The sequence below is a fragment of the Columba livia genome, chromosome 23 (genome assembly GCF_036013475.1).
Source record: "Columba livia isolate bColLiv1 breed racing homer chromosome 23, bColLiv1.pat.W.v2, whole genome shotgun sequence".
In the NCBI taxonomy this organism is placed as follows: domain Eukaryota; kingdom Metazoa; phylum Chordata; class Aves; order Columbiformes; family Columbidae; genus Columba; species Columba livia.
The window spans coordinates 24,620-50,813 of NC_088624.1; the positions used below are offsets into that span (position 1 = coordinate 24,620).

The following is a 26,194-nucleotide window of genomic DNA, read 5'->3' on the forward strand; positions in this document are numbered from 1 at the left end:
GCTGGCGCGGTCACAAACCCTCAGCGCTGGTGACGCCTAAGACGAGGAAAAGCAAAAAACTGTATTGCTTGGGACCAACCAGAAAGTTGCCACTTTCCCCTTCATCACCCACAATACCAAAACACATACACAATAATGAGCACTCAGATCATGGTTGTCCGTACTAGTTCCCTCGCTATTGCTCGCCTTGACCGAGTTCTGGGAGCTACATTTGAATGATCTACCAGGGTCCACTGCACACTGCAAAGGGTCTGTGGACAACACACTGTTCTGTGGGTGATCAGGGAGGCGATGAGCCACCCCGTAGCTTGAAAGACGCTCTGCCTTATGGTCCTGCTGCTTCCTTCAGAAATGCTAAAACTCCTCCTACAGATACGAGATGCTCATCCTAACCCCTGGTAGATAACCTGAGCGTCCTAGGAGGAGAGATTGTATCAGCAACTTGTTACACACCAATACAAACCAAGAATTAACACCCCATCTCCATTGCAATCAGGAATTTAGAGAAAACGCAAAGTACCAGGAATTGATTCAATAGAAGAAAAATAGTTAGAAACATACTTTCAACTACAGCTGCTATTGGAACTTTTCTGCTCCTGAAGGTCCTACCTCAAACAGACATCTCCACTTCTCCAAACACATCTGCCCATGTAGCTTAAACAGCTCAAAAGCTGCTGACTGCTAAAGAAGCAGCAGAGAACCAGCACCCAAGCAGCCCAGCAGCAGAATGAGCTCCCCACCTGGGGACTGGGGCTCAAATACCCTGAGCCCCGCCCACCCCTTCCCACAATCCCCTGGGAAAGGGGAGGGGTCAATCACCCCAGGCCCCACCCACCACCCTTATCAAATCACCTGGACCCTCACTGGAAATGACAGCACCTGCACTCCTGTCGGGCTCTGTCAGACACTGTTGGTTTTTGTGAAACCCTGTGAGACCTCTTGGGTCTGTCAGGCTCTATCAGGTTTTGGTGGGCTCTGTAGGGCCCTGTCGAGACCTCTTGGGGTCTGTCAGACTCTGTCAGGTTTTGATGGGCTCTGTAGGGCTCTGTGGAGACCTGTTGGGGTCTGCTGAGCCCTGTCAAGATTTCTCAGGCTCTGTTGAGACCCCCAGGGCTCTGTCATACACATTGAGGCTCTATCAGGAACTGACAAGATTTGTCAGGCCCTGACGGGTCCTGTTGGGCTCTGCCAAGCTTTGTCAGGCTCTGTGAGGATCCGTCAAACTCTCTCGGGCCCTGTCGGGCTCTGTTGGACTTTCTCAAGCTCTCTCAGGCCCTGCCTGGCTCTGTTGGTCTTTCTTGAGCTTTGTCTGCCCCTGTCATGCCCTGTTGGGTACATGGCTCAGCAGGGGAGGGGAAGGAGTTGTAGGTCTGTAGGCCACACCCCCTGCAGGGAGCCCACCGATGGGGGTGGAAGTGTGGGTCAAGGGGGAGGAGCCCAGCTGGGAGGGTGAGGTGCTTGGAAAGGGGGTGGGGCCTGGTTGGGGCACACCCCTTCAGGAAGGCACATTGGGGAGAGCTTGGGAGGGAGGTGGGGTTGGCAGTGGCCCCGCCCACATCTTCAGCCCCACCCTCAACCCTACCCCCAAATCCTTCACTGGAAATGGAAGAAACCAAATGCTTAAGGTTTTTTTACATTATTTAATTTTATTGGGTGAGAATTGGCCCCAAAACCAGGTTAAAAGTCCCCCAACATGGCCCTGGGGGAGCAACGTCAGGATGGCAGCGGCACAGCGCTGCCCTTTTTCCAAGATGGCCGTCAGGGGTAAACGGAGCCACAGGCCCCACCACCCACCTTGGGCCCCACCCCAATATGGCCACCCTAGGCAGGCCCCACCCACCTCAGCCCCACCCTTCCAGCACAGGCTTGGCAGCCATGACAGCCATAGCCCCGCCCACCAGCAGGGACACAGCAGCCGAGATGGCCACGCCCATCAGGGCAGCCACCTTGTTCCCATGGGCAGGGGGCAGGGCCACAGGAGCAGCCGATACAGCCGGGAGCTGCCGCCTGAGCACGGCGCAGACCAACAGCCCCTCCGGCAGTGCCAGCATGGCTGCCAGCCCTCCCCCCCCAGCCATCTTGGATTCCAAGCAGGGTGGCGCCCAGCAGCCATGCTGTCCTCATTTTGTTGTGCACAGGGCCCCGTGCAGCATTGCAACCCAGGACAGCTGGTGGGGTGAGGGGACCCAGGAACGTCGATCTATGGGTGGAATGCAGAAGTTGTGGGGTGCTACACATCACTGGGGCAGAGTGCTGGAAGTATATGGTGCTGCAGAGCAGTGCTGTGGATGTATAGGGCAGACCAGCTGTGTGGGGCACTGTGGGGCACTGCTGTGGGTCTATGGGGCAGGGTGCAGGAGCTAGTGTGCTGTAGGGCAGAATTGCTGGCCTATGGGCTAGTGGGAAGAAGCTATGGTGTTTTCTGGGACAGTGCTGTTGATCTATAGGGCAGAGGAACTATGGGGTGCTGTGGGGTTACACTGTGGGTCTATAGGGCAGAGTGAACAAGATATGGGGTGCTGTGGGACAGCACTGTGTGTCTACGGGGCAGAGTGGAGATACAGGGTGCTGTGGAGCAGTGCTGTCCATTTATGTGGCAGAGTAAAAGCAGCTATGGGGTGCAGTGACTCTATAGGGCAGAGGGGCTATGGGCTGCTGTGGGTCACTGTGTGGGTCACTCACCTGTAGGGGGCTCAGCCTCTTCAGGGGTGTTTCACACCACAACCACCCCATTGACCCCACAGCCCCCCTGACCCCCACACCACCCCATAGACCCTTGTGACCCACCCATAGTGGGCAGTGCAGGCGCAGTCAGGAGGGAAGGGTGGTCAGGTGGACAGAGGTGTGGGGCGCTGTGGGGCAGCACTTTGCACCAATGGGGCAGAACGCAGCACCTACAGGCTGCTGTGGGGCAGCTCTCTGGGTCTAAGGGGCAGAGTAGAGTCCTGTGGGGCAGCACTGTGGGTCTATGGGGAAGAGTAGAGTCACTATGGGGTGCTGTGGGGCACTCCTGTGGATGTATGGGGCAGAGTACAGGAGCTATATGGTGCTGTGGGGCAGTACTGGGCATCCATGGGGCAGAGTGCAGGAGCAATGGGGTGTTGTGAGGCAGTGTTGTGGGTCTATGGGGCAGAGTGTAGGAGCTATCGGGCATTGTGGGGCAGTACAGTGGGTCTATAGGCCAGATGAGCTATAGGGTGCTGTGGGACAGCACTGTGGATCTGTGGGGCAGAGTAGAGGAGCTATAGGGTGCTGTAGGGCAGCACTCTGCACCCATGGGGCAGAGTGGAAGACATCTGAGGTACTCTGTGGCACTGCTGTAGACATATGGGGCAGAGTGGAGAAGCCATGGGGTGCTGTGGGATAGCAAGCAGGAGCTATAGGGTGCTGTGGGGCAGTGTTGTGGATCCATAGGGCAGAGTGGAGGTGCTATGGGGCACTGTGGGGCACTGTGTGGGTCACTCACCTGCAGGGTGTTCAGCCTCTTCAGGGGTGTTTCACCCCACAACAACCCCATTGACCCCACAGCCGCCCTGACCCCCACACCGCCCCATAGACCCTTGTGATCCCCCCCCGCCCCATCCCCGCCATGGTGTGCAGTGGAGATGTGGCCAGCCGGAGGAGGTGGGGGGGGCGCACAGTCAGCAGGAGTGCAGTGGGGGGGCACGCGGTCAGCCGGGGGGGGCGGGGGGGCACAGTCAGCCGGAGTTGGGGGGGGCACGCGGTGAGCCCGGTCAGCCGGAGGGGGGGGGGCAGGCGCGGTCAGCCGGAGGGGGCGTGGCCAGGCTGCCTTCGCTGTTCTCTGCGCAGGAGCTGCAGTGGGAAAGGGAAGGAAAGGGCCGTTATTTGTGTCACAGTCCTGGGAAACAGCCCCAAATCCCCCCGCTTCAACATTAACCGAGTGAGCAAATTAACTGCCAAAAAAATGGATCTTGAAAGCTTCTTTGAGCACAAATTATCCTAAAAACAGCCCCAAAATGAAGTAAATTGAATTTGAGACCAAACAGCCTTAAAAACCTCAAAATCCCGCCCAAATATGGTCCCTCACAGCTTTATATAATAAGATATATATGTAAAAATAAATTAGATACATTACATAGTAATTATACATAATATATATAATATATATTAATATTTAATGAAAATCATTACAATAGTATATTATAGATATCATTATATTATGCCATTATATATTAACTATAAATTTCATTACATAATATCAATGAATATTAGTTGATCAGTTAATTATATCAGATTATATATTATATATTTCTACTATTCATCATATTATATAGTTTATAGTAGTATATTACTATATTGATTTAATCTATATATTTACTATTAAATTAAAATTAACTTTAATAATTTAAATTTAAAATAAATTAAAAATAAGTTAAATTAAATTAAAATATAGAAATAAATTTTAAAATACAATGTAAACACTTACGTGGGTTTAGGGAGGCGGCGACCAATCAGCGCCTTTCTCTCCTCAGAGGCTGCGACCAATCAGCGCCTTTCTCTCCCTCGGAGACAGCCGAGCGGGGCTGAGCCGGGGGAGGCTTTCCCGCCAGACGGCACCGGCCAATCAGCGAGCGTCTCCTCGGCCCCCTCAGCGTGAGGGAGAGCGGGACGGGGGAGACAAAATGGCGGCGGGTTAAAAAAGCCGAACATGTTCCCGCTTAAATATTAATTCAGTAAATTATAAATAAATAGATTTTTAAAGCTTTTTTTGGGGCCAAATCAGCACCAGATCTGGGACCCCCAGCTCTAGACACGTTCAATAAAGTGAATTCAGCCCTAAAACCCCCCAAAAAGCAACGAAATGCCCCTCCCGGCTTTAAATACAATAACTTACACACTTATTTCAACAACTACTTACATTATTTTAACAATTAATAATTTAAACAATTAACCAGCTTTAGGAGCCTCAGAACCGCCCAAAATGCTCAAAAAAACCCTCATAAAACCTCAAAAAGCCCCGTTTAAATATAATAATTTAAATTAATAAGCGGTTAACAGAAAAAAACGCATTTGGACTCGCAATCCTGGGAAACAGCCCCAAATCTCCCCCCGGGCTTTAAATATTAATCTATTGTATAAATTCTTATCAATAAGTAGATTCAAAAAGCTTTAAAGTCGCAAATCGGCCCCTCAAACTTTAAACGCATTAAATAAACCTTTTAAAAAGCCGATTTAGACGCAAACGGCCCCAAAACGGCTCCTCACAGCGCTAAATAATTGAAACAACTCAGCGTCTTTAGGAGCCCCGCACCGCAGTGAAATAATAAATCAAATAATAAACCAACAATTAAATCTTAGGAGCCTCAAACCCGCCGAAAATGTTCCAAATAAAACCTCAAATAAACCCTTTAAATATAATAATTTAAATAAATATGGGCTCTAAAAAAACCGATTTGGACTCAAAATCCCAGGGAAAAGCCCCAAATCTCCCCGAGCTTTAAACTTTAATTCTCCTGATAAACCCTCAATAAACAGATTTTAAAGGCGCCTTTTGGCACAAATCGGCACCCAAAAATTACGTAAAAACATCTTTTAAAAGCCGAATTGGACCCAAACCAGCCCCCATTGCTGAGAAAAGCCCCGAACCGGCTCCTCCCGCGTTCAACACAACGATTTAAGCCGCTAAAGCGACTCCGGGAGCCTTAATCGCCCCCCCCCCCCCCAAACCCGTGGCTTTAAAACCCCAATTTCGATCAAAACCCCCAGATACACCCCAGCCCGCCGGTCACTCATTAACCCGCCGAGCCCCAATTAACACCCGCACGATAATTACCGCCCTGAGCCGCCCCGTTAACTGATTCCGGCCGCCGTTCCTGCCGCTCTCGGGTTTCCCGCGGCGCGGGGGGGGGGGGGGAAGGGGCGATGAGCTCGCGCTGCCGCTGCCGCCTCCGCCTTTCTGGTCCTGCGCGCGGTCTGCGCCGCCCCATTTATCACCTCGTTGTCCCGCCCGGTCCCGCCCCCCGCCCGCCCTCCTGCCAATGGACGATCCGCCCCTTCAGCCGCGCTGCCCAATCAGCGCTTCGTTGCTGTGGGCTAACGTCGGCGGGAAAACGCCGACCAATCAGCGCCTTTTCTACCTCAGGGGCGCTAGCGAATCAGCGCCTGTTACTGGGAGGGCGAACTTCGGCGGAAAGTGACCAATCAGTGCCTTCCTCCCCTCAGCGACACGGTGACCAATCAGCGCCTTTCTCCCACCCCCTCGGAGAACCCCTCGTGGGGATGAGCCAATGGACGACTTCCGAGGCTGACACTGTCAGCCAATCAGCGAGCGTCTCCTCCCTCCCTCGGTATAAAATAGCGAATGAGAGCAGAAGGGGGAAACAAGATGGCGGAAGAGAAGACGTCGTGGCGGCATGCAGCGGCGATTGAGGAGGAAGGAGGAGAGTCGGCGCTGGGCGGAAAACCGGTGGCTCCTCCGGCCGTGACAGCAGCTATCGGGGGATGTGGGGGAGAAACCGGCGGCTCCTCCGGCCGCGGCAGCAGCAGCGATCGGGGGGTGTGGGGGGGAAAACCGGCGGCTCCTCCGGCCGCGGCAGCAGCAGCGATCGGGGGGTGTGGGGGGGAAAACCGGCGGCTCCTCCGGCCGCGGCAGCAGCAGCGATCGGGGGGTGTTGTGGGGAAAACCGGCGGCTCCTCCGGCCGCGGCAGCAGCGATCGGGGGGTGTGGGGGGGAAAACCGGCGGCTCCTCCGGCCGTGACAGCAGCGATCGGGGGATGTGGGGGAGAAACCGGCGGCTCCTCCGGCCGTGACAGCAGCGATTGGGGGATGTGGGGGAGAAACCGGCGGCTCCTCCGGCCGCGGCAGCAGCGATCGGGGGGTGTGGGGGGGAAACCGGCGGCTCCTCCGGCCACGGCAGCAGCGATCGGGGGATGTGGGGGGGAAAACCGGCGGCTCCTCCGGCCGCGGCAGCAGCAGCGATCGGCGGGTGTGGGGGCGGGAAACCGGCGGCTCCTCCGGCCGCGGCCGACACGTGGCTTCACCGGGGCCGCGAGACCGCGCGCTGTGGGGCTGCGGGGCGGCTGTGGGGCCGGGGGCTCCAGGGGTCCCGCAGCGGCGGCCATGGGGCGGGATGGGGCGGCTGCGGTGATAGCCGTGGGGCACTGAAGTGGCTGCTGTGGGGGCTCTGCAGAGGCGTGTCTGGAGCTCTTGCGGGGCAGGAGCAGGGCTGCTGTAGCGGTACCTGTGGGGCAGCCATAGGGCTGCCATGGGGTTACTTAGGGTCACGTATGGGTGGGGGGGCCGCGCGCGCAGCTGGGTGTAGCCCCACCCACGGGGGTGGGATCCGTGCTGAGGGGCGTGGACTGGGAGGACCCGCCCATTGGGAGGCCCACCTGGGTGAACTGGGCAGGGGGTGGGGCCTCCGTGTGTCACACCCCCAGAGGAGGAGCCTCTTGGGGTAGGGAGAAGGACACGCCCAAAGAGGGCGTAGCTTAGGAAGGGAGGGGTGGAGCCGAGAGTAGGGTGGGCTCTGTACAGCACGTGCTCTGAGGGGGCGTGATTTAGCAGGGGCCGAGTTTAGGGGTGGAGCTGCAGGCGGGGCTTCGATGCATCATGCTGCTGGGGGGGGTGGGCGCGATGAAAGGGGAGGGGTCTGTATGGGACACGCTCCTCGGGGAGGGCACAGACTGGAAGGGGCGGAGCTTGGACGGGGGAGTTGGGGGTGTGGCTTTCTCAGACCACGCCCTTGGAGGGAGAAGCCGAACTGGATAGCACACTGAAAAATTAAAATTAGCTGTTGTTAATCACATCTAGTTTGCTGTCTTTTTATTTTAACTCAGAGGTAACTAATAGCGGTCATGTTTTTGCACAACCCCAAAAAAGCTGTGCTTAAATTCAGACTGTTATAACTGATTTCTAATATTATTTTACATCTAAATATCTTTTAGTGTTCTGTTGGGAATCATTACTACATGGGAACTTTTTAATACCTCTGTTTATAAACAGCCACTACTTAGTGGTTCCTTTATACTTCTCTTTAAAAAAAGAAATGTAACGTTTTGACTCTGTTTGGTTCTGAGCTTTGTTGCCTCCCATCTCATGGCTCTGTTATAATTTAAATACTAAACACTCCCGATCACTTTCCAATGCTGTTTAAAATCTAAAGCTTCCTCACTTTGTTTCCTATGCAGTCATTCGTGTCTGCAGTTTATTTCATAAGGGTTGTTCAAATGAAGCTACCAATGACTCCACATTAGTTTTCTGCCTTTATCATTTAAAAGGAATTCCAAACAATGTGTTTTTTAAACTAGCATTCAGATTGGGAACAACTGCTGCCTAGTTCACCAAGTAATAGCTGAAATTAAATTTACTTCTTGCTCATGCCTATATAATTTCATCTATTTACTTTAACATTTTTATCATTACATTACTACCAGGCGGATTAACTAGCACACATTATTTTTTATTATAGATATAAACTAGAGGTTTTTTTCTCTACAGGTATTACTTCCAATTAGCGCTCCAGTATTTATATTCCACTCTTTTAAATTTTACTACATAAATTGGGGATAATTACTGTCTGCAGAGTTTTGAGTAACAGCTAGAGTGGATGACAGGCATTATTCACTCCCAAAGACTCTTCTGGTTGCTCTTATTTAAGTTTTAATTCTAAACGTCTTACAGTAAGTAAGTAGTTCAAATAATAGAACACCAGGACCTTGGAATTTCCAGGCAAACCCACTGCAGCGCCTCGACGTGTCAAGATTGTCGGTGCCGGCTCCGCCAACAACGCGTCCAGCGAACGCCGCGGTGCTGCCGGGGCTGCGGCAGCGCGACGGAACCGACCGGAGCGCGGGGAGGAGACTCAGCCCAGCAGGTACCACACGTAACGTGGAACACCGGGCGGCCCAACTTCATTTCAAAGGAGGAACACGCACACGGAGCACAAAGGATGCTATTCTGCACGAGACGCGCTGTCCTTAGCAGCTGCACAGCGACGCTGTCTCTGTGATTGGGAAATCTGGTGGCAAATGAGGGAGCTCTGCACGTTGCACCTTTCAAACCTGCACACAGAGTCACACTTCACCCCGCAGGTGACACCAGAAACTAGGAAGCCTCCAAAAAGAATTTACAGCCCCACACCCAAACCAGCTGCACTCACCTCCACCACCAATCCTGCTCTACACACACCTCCTTCTCCTTCACACACCCTTCAACAGCCAGATCCACAGCCATCTCCTCACGGTCATTCACTGCACTGAACGCAGCAGGGTAGGGGTGGAGGGGGGAGAAAGCTAAAGGAAATTTTTTAAAAACTCCCTGTGTTTCTTTCAGTGGCATTTTTGGCGTTATTTTGGTTGGGGGCCGGGGGACATGTTGGGGTGTTTTTAATTAAGGAAACTGCTGTTTCAGCCTGCAAGTGAAAACAAACCATACGCACAAGGCTGGACACGGTCAAAGCAGCCCCAGCTCGTTCCGCAGTCGCTGACAGCGCGTCCATTCAGCCGTCTGCCCTCCCTGACGCGCTCCCCCGGGCGTACCCGGCTGGACACACACACGTGTGCTGGGGAACTCGGACCAGCGCTGCGGTCTGGGGAGGAGTGAAGGACGAACCAGAAATAAATCCTGCAAGAATCCGTCTCTAAAAGACTGTAGATCAACAACGACAGTTGTAAGTCACAGACACTCCTCATTTTCTCTCGGACTCTCACAACAGTAATAAGTAAGTCCTGAAGGATGGAAAACAGGACAGGCTGGGAACAACAACAAAGGTAGGTAAAAGAAGGTAAATGGGGGCTCTCAGGGGCCCCAAAAGACAAGCTCAGCTGTCCTGAGAGGAGCAGATGGGAATCAGAGGAGTCCTGAGGGGATTGGGGTGGGGGCTGTCCTGGTTTCGTTAAAAAACAAGTTTCTCTTTCAGTGAATTTGCCTGTCAGCTAAAGCTTCATATTAGCTGCATTTTCCTGGAGAACCAGATACATGTTTTGGTAAACATTGCAATGGAATGCTTACTTGTTGATAAGGACAGATTCACATCTTGCAAGAGGAGCAACAAGAAACAGGTGACCAACAAACTGACCAACTGTGTATAACATCCCATTCACATGAATACTTCATATAGAAGTGGGAGATCATGAGGATCTTGTCCTCTTTGCCCCTTTTCATCCCTTCTGCTTATGGTGACATTAGGAGAGGACCTTGCTAGTCGTCCCTGCAAACTGAGGCCTACTGAGAGACTGAATCCAGCTCCGGTTGGCTGCAGAGTCCAGTCCAGGACTTCAGGTGCTGGCTCTGCAGTTGCTGAGACTTTCAGGATTGGTTTTGTATTATTTTCTCTACTCTTAATATAGCATTAGTAAAACATTGCCAGTTTTTCCAACTCTCTTCTCTCTGTCCTTCTTTCCCTCCCGATGGCCTGTCCTGAGTGGGAAGGGGGGAGAGGGAGGGGCAAAAGGGGGAAGTGGGGGGGAGATGGGGTTAACAATACATCTGCCAGGGTTTTACTGTCACCCCGCAATCTAAACCCTCGACAGGGGCCAACAGATGGGGGTCCTGAGAGGAGACAAGAGGGGAAAATGAGGCCTCTGGGATGTGACAAGAGCAACTGGGGAAGTTTTGAGGGGAAGAGAGAAAAGAGGGGAATTTAACAGGGCAAAAGGTCAAACAGGCACCATGATGCCACCAAAGAGCCTACAGGGACCCAAAGGCAGGCAGGGTAATCGCAGAGGAACTGGGAGGAAACGGGTTTCTGAGGGAACAAGGTGGCGAGTGAGCTTGTGAGGGGTCCAGAGGCAAAGGGATGTGTCCTGAGGAGAACAAATAGAGAGGTTCTTACTCTGAGAAGTTGTCCTTGACTTTGTTCCACCAGCAGCCGTCCTGCGGTCTCGGCACAGCCTGGGGACCCCTGACCCGCACCACCACAACCTTTAACAGCACATGGGGCTGCTCTAGAACCGGAACGACAAACAGCAAGTACTTCTCTAGGACAGCTTTGATGTGGGATTGTTCTGTTTTCTCTGCAACGGACAGGGAGAAATTTCTCCTCCCCGCAGTACCACTAAACACCCCACCCATGATTGTTCAGGCGTTTTGGGGCTGAAAACCCCATCTCTCACTGGCCTGCTCCTCCAGTAACGTCATCGTCACCCCCCGAGTCCCCCCATTTATTCACTCAAAAAAACAAAGGTAGAAAAGGAAAACAGCCCCAGCGGGCAGCACATTACTTTAAAACGCCATTTACCTATGTACATACCAGAACGCCCAAAAATGGGGGGCAGCGCCCCGAACAGCCGCAGCCACGTCCCACAGGCCGGCAGCCGCCCCCCGGCACGCTGGGGACGGAGGACGGAGCCGCGTCTCCCGCTCCGGCGCTGCTCCCCCCACCCGGGCTGGGGGGTCTGCTGAGCACGGGGCGGTCACAGCTCCCCCTCTGAAACACAGGAATTCCACATTAGAGTTCCACGTTGGGGCGGCCGGGTGCAGCACCGTGCTTTGCCCGCAGCCTTTCCTTCCTTGTCCAATTTATACAACGGCCTCGGCTCCTCAGATTCCGCCAGGGCTGCTCTACTCGCATTACCACCAGGTGGTTCCCCAATCCCTTTCCCGCGAGCTAAAATACCCCCTAACAGGCTCTTTTGCAGAGCACCGCTACTACGCCGTCCTCCCGTTACGCGTCACGCAGGACGACACGGCTCATCTTGTAACAGAGACAAGCAAGAACTACGAACGCTTCTAGCGGCACTCCACAGGCAATACTAAAACCTGCCCACGACGTACCGCCCTCACAAGTTGTGCTCCAAGTTTATCCCGCCCTCTCCAAAACAAAACAATTCTGACACGCGGCTCAAGTCCGTCTAACGCTCAGCGCCGCGATCAGGACGCTCGGCCACACGGGCGGCTTCACGGCGCTCGCGCCCCTTGCACGCTAAAGCCACCGCAGCTTCCGCTGTAGGTTTTGGCGTTCGAGTGCACAGTCAGAGCCGAGGCCTATCCGAGAATCAAACCGAACTGCGGTACGCCTCACCGCTACGTACGGGGCCGGCTCTACACCGCGACGGAGCGCCGGAACAACCGACACCAAAGCTGGCCGCACGAGCAACCCCACAGCAACCGGTTCCTGAGGGCTGCATCTTGTAGAACTTCACCGCAGTGTACGCTAACTCGGCAGCTTCTCTTCAAAAGCTGGAAGAGAAAACAGGGACAGGCGTCTGAAAAAACAAGGCAGAGAACAGAGCAGCTGGGAACACCGTGTCATTTGCACATGCACGTCCCACAAGCCCCCGAACGTGGGGGGGCTCCCCGAGGAAAACAAAGCGGGGGCAGCGCCCCAAACAGCCGCAGCCCCGGCCCGCAGGCCGGCAGCCGCCCCCCGGCACGGCAACGCTTCCGGCCGACCCGAGAAGGGAGCCGTTCGTGCCGGCCGGTATCGACACCCCCCTTTTCCAGGCAGCTCGGAGAACTCTCTTTGCCAGTGTTGTCCTGGTACGTTTCCCTCGTCCGGCTGCTCTTGTCTGTACCCCGCGTGCACCATCAAGATGGTTTTCTAGGCACGTTTCCCATTGCCTCGTTCGCACAGAGCTTCTAAATTTGCTCTTACCTGTTCGTCCGATCTCGACAGAGCGCTTCAGCTCCTCGCGCCGCGAGGCGCCGCTGCTCTCCCGTCGCCGGTGACGGCTCCTTTGGACCCTAACTCTGATCGGGCTATAAATCTCCTATTAATTGCTTATCCTCTTTGTTACAGTTCCCTGACGTTGGCTGGAGGACACGGCCACCTGGGCTCAGAGACGCGGCTGCTGTACCGGTCTCTGTCCTTTCGGTGGCTGGTTTTACAGGGGCGCCTGCCAATTTATTGCCAGTTTCCTGATCAGCGTTTCCCTTCTGAGGCCCGTTGCAACGCGTGACAGCAACTCTCCTAGCAATAGCACAGCTTCCAGCAACTGGAGCATCACGTTTAATCTGCCTCCCTTGTGCCGTTAATACACTTTATTCTTTTCAAATGGCTTCAAGGGCCCGCACCGTTCAAGAAACCTGCTTAGAATCAGTGCAGCTACTAATCTTCTTCTCTTTGCGTAACTCTACAGCTCATGCGAGAGCAATTTCTTCAGCTTTCTGGGCAGAAGTCCCTGGAGGTAAAGCTTTAGCTTCCCTTACCTGCTGGGCGGTCGGCACCGCACGCCCGGCTTCACGTACCCCTCGCTTTACGCAAAGCTGCTCCCGTCGCTGACCCGGGAGGCTTCGGCATCCTCCAGCAGCCGGTCCCTTCAATCCGCTTCTGCTGTTGCCGAGCAACCGTGGGCCACCGACTGCCAGACGGATCCACTGAGGAAAGAAGCCGCGCCGACAACGTTAGCAGGAGCAATATTTACATCGTTAAACGTTTAAGGAGGCACCGAGGGAGGGATGTCGTTTTCACACCAATGGGGACCTTGACCCCCGTCGGGGGGGACGGACACCGGCACGCACAGACCCGACCGCGAATCCCCGCGGCTCGATCGGCGTCTCTGACCCCCCCCTTGCCGTGCGCTGCAGTACCCGGCTTTCGCCACAGGGCGGCAGCACCGAGGCGCGCCGCGGCACCGCGTTGGGGCGGCCGGGTGCAGTACCGCGCTTTGCCCACAGGACGGCGGCACTGAGACCCGCCGCGGCAGCCCCGGGCGAGCGGTCGTGCCGCGTTTCGCGGGAATCCCGCCAAAAAAAACCCAAAAAACAAACGCGACCAAACAAAAAAAGCGCACAGAGAGAGCCGCGGCGCGAAAGCCGCGCCCGCAGAACACGGAACCCGCCGGGGCTCGCCCCGAGCTCCCGCCGAAGCGGCGCCCCGCTCGCCACGCCACCCAGCCCGCCCGCAACCGCGCCTTAGCTCTGCTTGTAACCGTCCCCGCGACCGACGGGGGCTGCGCCGCTCCTGGAGGGGCTTCCGCACCGGGCACGGGCGCTGCGCCGGAGGGAGACGCGGCTCCGGACCGCACGCCTCCCAGCAGCTTCGCCAGCGCGCCCGTAAGGGCGGGGGGGGGAACCGGAACCGAACGCCTCCGCGCCGCGCCGCGCCGGCCCCTCCCGCTCCCCCCGTTCCAACGGCACGGTCACCCTCGCCGCTGCCGCACTCACCTGCCGTCTCTTTCGCCGCTCCGTTCCCCTCGCGCTCCCCCGCCGTCCCGCCGGGCTCCGCGGGCACCGACAGCCGCCGCGCCCCGGACACGCCCGCGGCGGGAGGTCCCCGGCTGTCGCCTCCTTCCCCTCCGCCCTTCTGCCGCCTCCGGGAAACCTCACGAAGGGCGGCCCTGAGCCGCCCGCCTCCCGATGCCCGGGCGCCGGCCGCAGCGAGCGCTCCGCAGCCGCCCCGACCCCCGTTCCCGTTCGCTCCCCGGCGCGGCACCGAGACACCGCGGACCTATCAGCGCTCGCGGTTTGGGCATGCGCACTGGGGAGACCGCAGCTCCCGCCCCTTGCCGCATCCCGGTTGGCTCCCCGGGACACGTCAATCACCTCCGTCTCCGCCTATCAGCGCTCGCGACTGGGGCATGCGCAGTAGGGACAACGCAACGCCCGCCTCTTCGGCAACATCATTGGCTGCGGGGGGGCACGCCAATCAGCATCTCTCCGCCTATCAGCGCTCCCTGTTTGGGGCATGCGCAGTACCAGCCCTCGACGCCCGCCCCTCCGGCAATCTGATAGGCAGACAAAATGGCAACTGACGTGCCTAGGCAGCCAACCAGCGCTCCTCTCCTCCAGCCCTCCAGCCCTCCCGCGCCTTCTGATTGGCCCGCTCTGCATTCTCACCCGCCGGCTCGCCGCCCTGCCGGGACCCCCCCCCAGCGTCCTTCGGCCGCGCGGCTTGCCGCCGACGCCGCGTTTAAAAGGCGACAACGAACCGCGCTCCTCTGCTTCACGCGGAAAAGGGGGGCGGCTGGTCACCCGCAGCAGGAAAAACCCTTCTGTCTTGCCTTGCCCTTCGCCCTTACCATTGCACGGCTGTGCGCTCGTCAACGTAAAGCAGCCGCCTGACAGACGCACGCCCAGAACTTGACTAGGCTGGCTGGGGTCTTTGTCTGTCTTACGCACACGGACTTGCACTTCTCTGAGGAAACACGTTCTTTTTTAAGCACAGCCTCCCCTCGGGGAAAAAACGTGCCCGCTCCGAGCTCCCCAACACCAGGGAGCCGCGGGGAAACCAGTGAAAGCCAAGACCCACAGCGGCAACGTCAAGTGCCATTTGGCTTCAATTCCGATCACGCGCTTAAAAGCCTCTCTCGGTCCTACCGGTGACTGATCCTGTTCTGGAAGGTCAAACTTTCTCACCTGAACATCCTAAACTGAAGGCTCCCCGGAACAGAATGGGGATTGAGCCACAGGACAACGTGCCGTCCATTTACACTACTGGGGGAAAAAAAACCTAGAATTCAAACCCAAATTTAAAACTGCACGTGTCTTTTCCAAGCAGAAGGAGCCTGTGATTCCACAAAAAAAGAAGGGCAAAGAGCAGGTCAGCTTACCAGAGAAAGACAGGGACAGGGAGCAAGACAAGGAGACACAGAGAGAGGGAGAGAGAGGCAAAAGGGACGGAGAGGCCAAAATGAGCGCTCCACAGCCTCCCCTCCCTCGCCCCGACCCCCGTTTCCCCGTTAACTCCCGGTACCCGCCCCGGGACCCCACGGACGCGTTTGCCAGGGAGGCAGCTGTTCAAACGGGATTGAGACGGCGCGCTCTGATTGGCTGCTTTCCACCCCGCCGCGCCGTCCTCCTATTGGATGCTCCTTCCCGCGCTCCGCCCCCAGGTGCCCGCCTCAGCGTCGGACCTGACTGAGGACTGCGCAATTTGGGCATGCGCAGTACGGAGACCGCAACGCCCGCCCCTCCGGCAACCTCATTGGCTGCCTAGGCACATCAATTGCCATTCTCCCCGCCTATCGGCGCTCCGCCCCTCCAACCCCCCGAGCGATCTGATTGGCCCGCTCTGCATCCTCACCCGCCTTGTCTGCCTTTTTTAAGCAAATTCTTTTTTAAGCACAGCCTCTCCTTGGGGGAAAAAAAATGCCCACTCCGAGCTCCCAAACACCAGGCAGCCGCGGGGAAACCAGTGAAAGCCAAGACCCACAGCAGCAACGTCAAGTGCAATTTGGCTTCAATTCTGATCACGCGCTTAAAAGCCTCTCTCGGTCCTACCAATGAGTGCTCCTTTTAGGGAAGGACAAGCTGAACGTCCTAAACTGAAGACTACACGGAATGCAACTCCACTGGCAGCCAATTTGCCTCTTCTCCGGCTTCCCCGTGGAATATCTTGTAGCGCCCTCCAACTCGCAAACGTTCTTCCCCAGTCCACGGCCCCAGACGTGGAATCTCCTGAGCGGCGAGCGGAATCGACCGCGCGGGATTTTCTTCACGGCGCGGAGAAGGCGACGCTGGCAAAAAAGCAGGCCAAAGCACCTGAACCCGTCTGCCGCCCCCAGCCTGCGGCCAAGAGACCGGGAGCGCCCTGCCCGAGGGGCCGCGCACCCCGCAGCTCCGGCCGGCAGGTCTCGCTCCCCTCCGCCCCCCGGCACCGAGGAGGCGCTGCCACCTCGCCCGCGCCCCCTGGCAGCGAGGCCGCCCCGGGAGAGCCGGGAGACCCCGCCTCGCCACTGCCCCTGGGAAGGGCGCGGACAGGCGCGGGTTTAATCCCCGAGGGAGAGAGAGGCCGGGCTCCCCGCAATCACCTCCCCAGGGAAGGCGCGGCCAACGGCCGCTCCAGCTACGAGCGGCTCCCGCTCGTTGCCGCTGCAGGTCCCTTTGGCTCCGCCTGACGCGGCCCCTGGGCAGCGCGCGCTTCCCCTCACCGTGCAGGCGGTCAGAAAGCATTTCCCTCACGTCAACCGGTTCATGAGGGCTACATCTTGTATAACTTCATCGCAGCATACGCTAACTTGGCAGCTTCTCTTCAAAAGCGGGAAGAGAAAACAGGGACAGACACCTGAAAAAACAAGGCAGAGAACAAAGCAGCTGGGAACATCGTGTCATTTACACGTGCACGTACCACAAGCCCCCGAAAATTGGGGGGCTCCACTAAGAAAACAAAGCGGGGGCAGCGCCCCAAACAGCTGCAGCCCCGGCCCACAGGCCGGCAGCCGCCCCCCGGCACGGCAATGCTTCTGGCCGACCTGAGAAGGGAGCCGTTCGTGCCGGCCAGTATCGACACCCCCCTATTCTAGGCAGATTGGGGAACTCTCTTTGCCAGGGTTGCCCTGGTACATTTCCCTCGTCCAGCTGCTCTTGTCTGTACCCTGTATACACTGCTAAGATGGTTTTCTAGGCACGTTTCCCATTGCCTCGTTCGCACAGAGTTTCTAAATTCGGTCTTACCTTTTCGTCTGCTCTTGATAGAGCGCATCAGCTCCTCGCGCCGCGAGGCGCCACTACTCTCCCGTCGCCGGTCACGGCTCATTTGGACCCTAATTCTGATTCGGCTATAAATCTCCTATTAATTTCTTATCCTCTTTGTTACAGTTTCCTGACGTTGGTTGGAGGACACAGCCACCTGGGGTCAGAGACGTGGCTTATGTATCGGTCTCTGTCCTTTCGGTGGCTGGTTTTACAGCGGCGTCTGCCAATTTATTTCCAGTTTCTGATCAGCGTTTCCCTTCTGAGGCCCTTTGCAACGCATGACGGCAACTTTTCTAGCAACAGCATAGCTTCCAGCAACTGGAGCATCACGTTTAATCTGCCTTCCTTGTGCCGTTAATATACTTTATTCTTTTCAAATGGCTTCAAGGCGTTCACCGTTCAAGAAACCTGCTTAGAATCAGTGCAGCTACTAATCTTCTTCTCTTTGCGTAACTCTACAGCTCACGTGAGAGCAATTTCTTCAGCTTTCTGGGCAGAAGTCCCTGGAGGTAAAGCTTTAGCTTCCCTTACCTGCTGGGCGGTCGGCACCGCACGCCCGGCTTCACGTACCCCTCGCTTTACGCAAAGCTGTTCCCATCGGTGACCCGGGAGTCTTCGGCATCCTCCAGCGGCCGGTCCCTTCAATCCGCTTCTGCTGTTGCCGAGCAATCGTGGGCCACTGACTGCGAGACAGATCCACTGAGGAAAGAAGCCGCGCCGACAACGTTAGTAGGAGCAATATTTACATCATTAAACGTTCTAAGGAGGCATCGAGGGAGGGATGGTGTTTTTACACAAATGGGGACCTGACCCCCGTTCGGGGGGACGGACACTGACACGCAGAGACCTGACGGCGAACCCCTGCGGCTCAATCAGCGTCTCTGCCCCCGGCCGTGCGCTGCAGTACCCGAGTTTCTCCACGGGGCGGCAGCACCGAGGCGCGCCGCGGCACCGCGTTGGGGCGGCCGGGTGCAGTACCGCGCTTTGCCCACAGGACGGCGGCACTGAGACCCGCCGCGGCAGCCCCGGGCGAGCGGTCGTGCCGCGTTTCGCGGGAATCCCACCAAAAAAACCCAAAAAACCAAACGCGACAAAACAAAAAGGGGCACAGAGAGCCGCGGCGCGAAAGCAGCGTCTCCAGGACACGGAACCCGCCGGGCCTCGCCCCGAGCTCCCGCCGAAGCGGCGCCCCGCTCGCCACGCCACCCAGCCCGCCCGCAACCGCGCCTTAGCTCTGCTTTTAAACGTCCCCGTGACCGACGGGGGCTGCGCCGCTCCCGGAGGGGCTGCCGCACCGGGCACGGGCGCTGCGCCGGAGGGAGACGCGGCTCCGGACCGCAAGACTTCAGCGCCCCTGCCCTCAGGGTCGCACGCCTCCCACCAGCCTCGCCAGCTCGGCCGTAAGGGCGGGGGGTGGAAACGGAACCGAACGCCTCCGCGCCGCGCCGGCCCCTCCCGCTCCCCCCGTTCCAACGGCACGGTCACCCTCGCCGCTGCCGCACTCACCTGCCGCCTCTTTCGCCGCTCCGTTCCCCTCGCGCTCCCCCGCCGTCCCGCCGGGCTCCGCGGGCACCGACAGCCGCCGCGCCCCGGAGACGCCCGGGGCGGGAGGTCCCCGGCAGTCGCCTCCTTCCCCTCGGCCCTTCTGCCGCCTCCGGGGAACCTCACGAAGGGCGGCCCTGAGCCGCCCGCCTCCAGATGCCCGGGCGCCTGCCGCAGCGAGCGCTCCGCAGCCGCCCCGACACCCGTTCCCGTTCAGCTCCCGGTCCCGGTCCCCATAACCATAAACCTCAGCATAACCGTAACCTAAGCCTAACCCTAACGCTACTTCTAACCATAAACATCCCCAAATCCTAACACAAAAAGTGATCCTAACCCTAACCTTAACCCTAACGCTAATCCTAACCTAGCCCTGACCCTGACCGTAACCCTGACCCTAAACCTGCATTTAACCATAACACTAAAGCTCACCATAACCGTAACCTAAACCTAACCCTAACACTAAGTCTAAACCTAAACCAACCTTAATCCTAACCCTAACCGTAATCCTAACCCTAACCCTAACCGAGCCCTGACCCTGACTGAAACCCTGACCCTAAACCTAACACAAGTTTAACCATATCCCTAAACCTCAGCATACCCGTAACCTAAGCCTAACCCTAACGCTACTTCTAACCATAAGCAAACCCTAATCCTAACCCAAAAGGTGATCCTAACCCTAACCCTAACCCTAACACTAACCCTAACCTAGCCCTGACCCTGACCTTAGCCCTGACCCTAAACCTAACATAAGTTTAACTATATCCCTAAACCTCAGCATACCCATAACCTAAGCCTAACCCTAACACTACGTCTAACCCTAAACCAAACCTAAACCTAACCCTAACCGTAATCCTAACCCTAACCCTAACCTAGCCCTGACCCTGACCGTAACCCTGACCCTAAACCTAACTTAAGTTTAACCATAACCATAAACCTCACCATTACCGAAACCTAAGCCTAACCCTAATGCTACGTCTAACCCTAAACCAACCCTAATCCTTACCCTAATTGTAACCTTAACCCTATTCCTAACCCTAACCCTAATCCTAACCCTAACCCTAAACTAGCCCTGACCCTGACCGTAACCCTGACCGTAAACCAAACTTAAGTTTACCCATAACCATAAACCTCAGCATAACCTTAACCTAAGCCTAACCCTAATGCTACGTCTAACCCTAAACCAACCCTACTCCTAACCCTAAACTTAATCCTAAACCTACTCCTAACCCTAACCGTAACCGTAATCCTAACCCTAACCCTAACCTGACCCTGACCATAACAATCGCCACAACCCTAACATATCTTTAATCATAACCCTAAACCTCACCATAACCGTAACCTAAGCCTAACCCTGACACTAAGTCTAAACCTAACCCTCAACTGTAATCCTAACCCTAATTGTAATCCTAACCCTAACCATAACACTAACCCAGACCCTAACCCTAACCTGAGCCTGACCCTTACCATAACGCTGACCATAACCCTAACATATGTTTAACCATAGCCCTAAACCTCAGAATAACTGTAACCTAAGCCTAACCCTAACCCTAAACCAACCCTAATCCTAACCCTAACCGTAATCCTAACCCTAACCCTAGCCCTAACCATAACCCTAACCTAACCCCAACCTAACCCTGACCCTGGCCATAATGGTGATCCTAACCCTAAGCTAAGGTTAACAATAACCGTAAACTTCATCCTAACACTAACCTAATCATAACACGAACCCTAACTCTAACCCTCAACCAACCATAACCCTAAACCTAACCCTCACCCTAACCCTAACCATAACCCTGACCCTAACCCTAATTTAAGTTTAACCATAACCCTGACCCTCAACTTAACCCTAACCTAGGCCTAATCATAATGCTACGTCTAACCCTAAAACAACCCGAACCCTAATCCTAACCCTAACCATAACCCTCACCCGAACCCTAACCTGCCTCTGAACCTGACCATAACGTTGACCATAACCCTAAAATATGCTTAACCATAGCCCTAAACCTCACCATAACCGTAACCTAAGCCTAACAATACCGCTAAGTCTAAATGTAAACCAACACTAATCCTAACCCTAAACGTAACCCTAACCCTAACCCTGACCATAACCCTGACCTTAAACCTAACTTAATTTTAACCATAACCCTAAACCTCACCATAACCGTAACCTAAGCCTAACCCTAAACCAACCCTAATCCTAACCCTAACTGTAATCCTAACCCTAACCCTAACCCTAACCATAACCCTAACCTAACCCCAACCTAACCCTGACCCTGGCCATAATGGTGACCCTAACCCTAACCTAAGGTTAACAATAGCCGTAAACTTCATCCTAACACTAACCTAATCGTAACACTAACCCTAACTCTAACCCTCAACCAACCATAACCCTAACCCTACCCCTAACCCCACCCTGACCCTCACCATAATGCTGAAAATAACCCTAACATATGTTTAACCATAACCCTAAACCTCGCCATAAGCATAACCTAAGCCTAACCCTAATGCTAAGTCTAATCTAAACTAGCACTAACCCTAGCCCTAAACGTAACCCTAACCCTAACCTAACCCTGACCTTCACCATACAGTGACCCTAACCCTAACCTAAGGTTAACAGTAACCGTAAACCTCACCCTAACACTAACCTAATCATAACACTAACCCTAACTCTAACCCTCAACCAACCATAACCCTAACCCCATCCCTAACCCAACCCTGACCATAACCCTGACCCTAACACTGAATAAGTTTAACCATAACCCTAAACCTCAACCTACCCCTAACCTAGGCCTAATCATAATGGTAAGTCTAACCCTAAAACAACCCGAATCCTAACCCTAACCCTACCCCTAACCGGACCATGACCCTGTACCGAACTTTGACTATAACCCTCACATATATTTAACCATAACCCTAAACCTCACCATAACCGTAACCTAAGCGTAACCCTAAGGCTAAGTCTAACCCTAAGCCAACCCTAATCATAACCCTTACCGTAATCCTAACCCTCACCCTAGCCCTAACCCTAACCTAAGGTTAACAGTTACCCTAAACCTCACCCTAACACTAACCTAATCATAACACTAACCCTAACTCTAACCCTCAACCAACCTTAACCCTAACCCTAACCCAACCTAACCCTGACCCTAACTTAAGTTTAGCCATCACCCTAAACCTCAACCTATCCCTAACCTAGGCCTAATTCTAATGCTAAGTCTAACCCTAAAACTACCCAAATCCTAACCCTAACCGTAACCCTAACCTGACCCTGAACCTGACCATAATGCAGACCATAACCCTAATATATGTTTAACCATAGCCCTAAACCTCACCATAACCTTGCCCTAAGGCTCATTCTAACCCTAAATCAACCCCAATCCTAACCCTAACCGTAATCCTAACCCTAACCTAACGCTGACCCTGACCATAACCCTAACCCTGACCCTAACTTAAGTTTAGCCATAGCCCTAAACCTCAACCTAACCCTAACATAGGCCTAATCCTAATGCTAAGTCTACCCCTAAAACAACCCGAATCCTAACCCTAACCCTACCCCTAACCCTTACCTGACCCTGACCATAACCCTAACATATGTTTAACCATAACCCTCAACCTCACCATAACCGTAACCTAAGCCTAACCCTAACACTAAGTCTAAACCTAAACCAACACTAATCCTAACCCTAAACATAACCGTAACCTAACCCTGACCCTGACCGTAACCCTGACCCTAAAACTAACTTAAGTTTAACCATAACCCTAAACCTCACCATAACCGTAACCTACGCCTAACCCTAACCCTAAACCAACCCTAATCCTAACCCTAACCGTAATCCTAACCCTAACCCTAGCCTTAACCCTAACCCTAACCATAACAGTGACCCTAACCAAAGGTTAACAGTAACCGTAAACCTCACCCTAACACTAACCTGATCGTAACACTAATCCTAACTCTAACCCTCAACCAACCCTAACCCTAACCTACCCCGACCCTAACCCTAACTTAAGTTTAAGCATAACCCTAAACCTCAACCCATTCCTAACCTAGGCCTAATCCTAATGCTAAGTCTAACCCTAAAACAACCCGAATCCTAACAATGACCTTAACCCTAACCCTAACCTAACGCTGACCCTGACCATATCCCTGACCCTAACCCAAAATTAGATTAACCATAACCCTAAACCTCAACCTAACCCTAACCTAAGCCTAACCCTAACGCTAACTCTAACCCTAAAACAACCCGAATCCTAACCCTGACCCTAACCGTGACCTAAGCTTAACCATAACCCTAAACCTCACCCGAACCCAAGCCTAACCCTAACGCTAACTCTAACACAACCCGAATCCTAACCCTAACCCTATCCCTAACCCTAACCCCCCCAAAAAAAAGCTGTGTTTAAATTTAAACAGTCATGGCTCACTGTTTTCTAATTTTATTTTACATTAAATCTTTTAATGTTATATTGGGAATAATTTCATTTATTTACACTTTAACATTTTTGTCATTACATTAATACTAAGTGGATTTACTAGCACACATCATTTTTTTTTTAATGTAACCTAGAGTTTTTTCTCTACAGGTATTACTTCCAACTAGTGCTCCAGTATTTATATTCCACTATTTTTAGTTTTACTGTAAAAATCAGGTGTCATTAGTGTCTGCAGAGTTTTAAGTAATAGCTGGAGTAGATTATAGGCATTATTTACTCCCAAAGACTCCTCTAGTTACGGTTATTTAAGGTTTTTTTTCTGCATGCTTTACAGTAAGTATTTAGTTGAAATTAAAATAATAGAACCCATGGACCTGGAACATCCAGGACAAACCCCCAAGACTGTCGGTGCTGGATCCGCAACAGTGATGAGACAGAACCAATGAGTGTGGGGAGGAGACTCATCACAGTGGGCATGAACTGGAACACAGGCAGCTCAGGAACACACACGTGTGGAACTGGAAGACGGGCAGCTCAGCTTTAGTTCACAGGAAGAACACACACAGAAGGAATAATTTTATTGTACACAAAACACATGCTGTCCTGAGCAGCTTCACAGCAACATCATCTCTGTGATTTGAAGTTCTGGTGGAAAATGAGGGAGCTCTGTAGATTGCAGTGGAGCTTCAGCTTCCAAAGCTGCACACAGAATAACACTTCACCCCAAGGCGACACCAGAAACTGGGAAGCCTCTGAGAAGAATTTACAAGCCCAGACACAAACCAGTTACATTCACCTGCTCCAGTGCCCGATGTGCTCTGCACTGACCCTCGACTTCAGCTCCACACACCCTCCAACAGTCAGATCCTGGTCATCTCCCCTGGGCATTCACTGCACTGTGTACACCAGGGAAAGGGAAAAAAAGCTGAAGGAAATTAAACAACATCCCTGGCTGGGTTTTTGGGCCGTTATTTTTTTTGTGGGTCAGGGGACGTGTTGGGGTATTTTTAAATAAGGGAACTTCTATTTCAACCCTAAGTCCAACCTGCAAGTGAAAAGAGACCACACATACAAGGCTGGACACAGTAAAAAATCCCAACTCGTTCAGCAATCGCTGTCAGCGTGCCCGGCTCAGTCAGTAAAGCTGAAAGCGTGCAGCTTCAAAGAGTGAAGTTAAAAAGCAAAGAACAAACCTCGGTAATTCACTTTATACTAAAAAGCTGTGCGCATGTTTACCTACACCAGAAAAACCCTTATCTTTGATTTTCCTTGCTTGCCGTGCGCTGCAGTACCCGAGTTTCGCCACATGGCGGCAGCACTGAGACCTGCCGCGGCACCGCATTGGGGCGGCCGGGTGCAGCACCGCGCTTTACCCACAGGACGGCAGCACTGAGACCCGCCGCGGCAGCCCCGGGCGAGCGGCAGTGCCGCGTTTCGCGGGAATCCGGGCCGGAGCGGGGGGGGCGGGAAACACACACAAAAAAAAAAACAGGGACGGACGGACAGCAGGAAAGCGCCCCTGCCGTGGGGACCGCCGGAAGTCCCGAAAACGATCATCACCGCCCACCAGCCTGGTGCCAGAAGGCTAACGCTCCCGGCTTGCTCTGCTGGCCAACGGCAGCGCCTCTGAGTCGTGACGCCCGTCTCCTCGCCCTGGCCCCAGCTTTCCGCCGCTCGCAGCAGCACACCAGGGTTTTTCCTTAGCCCGCTTCTCTTGTCCTATACGTAGCCCCACGTCCGTCTCCCAGCCGCTGACAGTCCTTCCGCCGCTTCAAACGTGCTGACTGCGGTGGCCGGACGGCATCTCCCGCTACAGGAGGAGACAAATCCCCACACTCCCAACAGCAAGGCCAGCGTGTCGGCCCGACGCTACGTTCTTCCCCGCAGGAGGAGCCCGTCCAGACACAGATACATGCGGCCACCACCTCTCCGACCTACCTCGGCTTCATAACTGCAGGCCCTGCAGCAACGCCAGGCCAGAACAAGAAAGGAGGGAGAGTAGAGAAGGCTACGGCAGAAGAAACTGACGAAACGGGCGCTGGGGAGGGAGAAGGCACGGCTCCCCCTGCTCCAGGCGGTGACCCCGAGCTGTAACCCACCCTCCCGGGGTACTGCCGCGTGTCCAGGGCCAGCCAAAGCTTTCGGCGCCGCTCACGCCATCCGGCGCGGACATGACTGTCTCAGGAACCCCTTGCCCCCCAGCAGCACCGCAAAGGCCCTCCCGGGGGAACCCCCCAGCGGCCCGTTCTTGCTCTCTGGTGCGCTATTGTGTGGCCACGCCTCTGATTCGCATTCTCCCCGCCCCATCCTCACCCCGCCCTTCGTTCCCGCGCGCCCCGCCTAGTCTGTTTTTCTCTGGCAGCAGCGAAAAATTAAATAACAGAGAAACCCCGAAAAGGGATAGAAATTAAAACATTTTTAGACTGCAAATTCCAAGTGAAAACAACTGCCGCGAGACTGGGGTGCAAAGAAGTGCGCGGAGGACAGAGTGCGGGTGGGAGACAATAGTCGGTGTGGGGGGTGCCGGCAGCGCCCTGGGGGTCCGGAGGCAGAGGGGTTTTGGGGGGCGGAATATGGGGGGTAGAGAGGAGACAGGAGGAAGTGGGAACACGAGATAGGGGGACAAAGGTTCGAAATTTGCGCCTAGGATTTCAAATAACTGACAGCCTTTAGTCCCGTATTCTGGTTTTCCTCTTGGCAGAGCTATTTCTAGAGGCTGTACGAGAGCTCACACTTTATTTTCTACGGTGACTTTTTCTGCAGGCCGCTCCCCCCCGCCCCACCGCTCGGGTACCTCCGTCCACCGCTCGGGCAACTCCGTCGGCCGAGGCTCTTCCGCCTGGCTGCCGAGGGGGTTTCCCAGCTGTTGTCCGTCAGCGTTCGGCTTTCTCCGCCTGGCGCTTC

General features: G+C 54.6%; 1 protein-coding gene across 30 annotated transcripts; it reads right to left on the reverse strand.

The window, feature by feature from the left end:
- Positions 1 to 1,635: 1,635 nt before the first annotated feature.
- Positions 1,636 to 26,184, reverse strand: LOC135576144 (uncharacterized). Of its 30 annotated transcripts, XR_010467749.1 has the most exons (8): positions 17,849 to 25,874; positions 16,774 to 16,907; positions 14,069 to 16,359; positions 13,112 to 13,279; positions 11,214 to 12,142; positions 9,402 to 10,908; positions 4,448 to 9,255; positions 1,636 to 3,813 (listed from the first exon to the last, which is right to left on the reverse strand). XR_010467749.1 is itself a non-coding variant. In XM_065039586.1 (7 exons), the coding sequence occupies exons 3-7, from the start codon at positions 11,209 to 11,211 to the stop codon at positions 8,720 to 8,722; spliced, it is 726 nt and encodes a 241-aa protein (XP_064895658.1). In that variant the 5' UTR covers positions 11,212 to 12,142; positions 13,112 to 13,279; positions 14,069 to 25,874; the 3' UTR covers positions 8,214 to 8,719. The 30 variants fall into 30 exon arrangements, 2 of the variants coding, with proteins under 2 accessions (XP_064895658.1, XP_064895659.1); XR_010467750.1 differs by adding an exon at positions 26,085 to 26,184 and having other exon boundaries at positions 14,069 to 25,100; XR_010467744.1 differs by having other exon boundaries at positions 14,069 to 18,016; positions 18,824 to 25,874.
- Positions 26,185 to 26,194: the final 10 nt, after the last annotated feature.